This window comes from Manacus vitellinus, unplaced genomic scaffold (genome assembly GCF_001715985.3).
Source record: "Manacus vitellinus isolate BGI_N305 unplaced genomic scaffold, ASM171598v3 scaffold_110_pilon, whole genome shotgun sequence".
Classification (NCBI taxonomy): Eukaryota; Metazoa; Chordata; class Aves; order Passeriformes; family Pipridae; genus Manacus; species Manacus vitellinus.
Window position 1 is genome coordinate 663,152 of NW_021938845.1, and position 1,419 is coordinate 664,570.

A 1,419-nucleotide genomic window follows, 5' to 3' on the forward strand; every position below is an offset into this window, starting at 1 on the left:
TGTCCCATTCCATTTTAATGGAATGTTTGGGCTGGAACTCCCCCAGAATCCAGAGCAGCTCCTGCTCCCTGTGTAATTCCCTCTCCTTTCCTTCTCTTCCCATCCAGGTTCTATCCTAATTTATTAACACATTGTCCCATTCCATTTTAACGGAATTTTTGGGGTGGAACTCCCCCAGACTCCAGAGCAGCTCCTGGTTTTCCTGGCTGTGCTATCCCTCTGTAATTCCCTCTCTTCCCATTTAGACTCCATAGTAATTTAATAACACTTTGTCCCTAAATCCCAAAATTCTGAAGTGGATTTTTTGTGGTGGAAATCACCCCAAAATCCAGAGCAACTCCACAGCCAGCTCCTGCTTTTCCTGGCTGTGATTTCTCAACCCTTTGTCCCTCTCCTCAGATGGAATTTTTGGGCCGGAGCTCCCCCGGATCGCTCCCGTTTTCCCTCTTTTCCCACTCCGTAATTCCGTGTCCGTGTTCCCGCAGGCCGGCTGCATGTACGTGCACGGAGGGGTGGTGAACATCCACGAGAACAAACGGACTGGCTCCCTCTTCAAGCTGTGGCTGGTGGTTCCCAGCCTGCTGGAACTGTGCTGGGAAAAGCTCCTGGAATATTTCCCCCACTTGGCCACCCTGTCCCGGCCTCAGCTCCTGCACCTCGGACTCACCCAGGGACTGGTGGAGCGGCTAAAATGAGGGTTCTGCTCCTCCCTCACCCCCCCCCGAGATTCCCTGTGCCGCAGAACCCCCTTCCCAGCCTTATTTATGGACACCCTGGATCGGTGGGAACGCCGGGAACCCGCCCGGAGCCTCATCCCGCGGATCCGGCGCCGCCTTCCGGGACCTTCGGAGCCCTTGGGAAAGCAAACAAACAAACAGAGAGACAAACAGAAATCAATCCCCTTTTTATTTATGGAGCTCCCAGATCCCAAAACCTTCCCTGGGACTCATCCAACCAGCCCGCTGCCGGGATTAATTAGGGAGCTAATTAAGGAATGCCCGCCCGCACTGACTGACGAGGAACAGTCGCCGCACAACCACCCCCCGGCTGCTCTTTTCCCGGGATAACTCATCCCTCCTTCCCAACTGAGCTCCCCCTCTCCCATCCCAGCAATCCCTCCTGAGCTCCCCCTCTCCCATCCCAACAATTCCCAACAGCCCCTCCTGCTTTTTGCACGTCTTTCCCGGGCCGTATTCCCGCAGCTTTCCCCGGAGCAGCGCTTGGAAACAACCCCCCTGCCCCTCCTTGAGAGGTTTCCTTGGAAAACCAGAGGGAAAAGCTGCTGCTCCAGGGCAGCTGAACAGGGAGTGGGGAGGGAGAAGCTTTGCCTGAGGCTGTTTTAACCTTTCCTGCTCGTGGAATGAGCCCCAGGAAAACTCCCCCCGTGGATTTCGGGCTCCAAACCCCCCCCAGCTCTCG

The 1,419-nt window shown here is 55.7% G+C and overlaps 1 protein-coding gene across 1 annotated transcript in view; it reads left to right on the forward strand.

Annotated features, from left to right (window-relative positions):
- The window catches only part of KLHDC10 (kelch domain containing 10), a 47,070-nt gene extending 45,657 nt beyond the window's left edge, over positions 1-1,413 (forward strand). The window contains exon 8 of the mRNA XM_029965618.1: positions 486-1,413. Within this exon, the coding sequence (XP_029821478.1) occupies positions 486-695 (210 nt within the window). The 3' untranslated portion in view covers positions 696-1,413. The remainder of the gene's footprint in view (positions 1-485) is intronic.
- Positions 1,414-1,419: the final 6 nt, after the last annotated feature.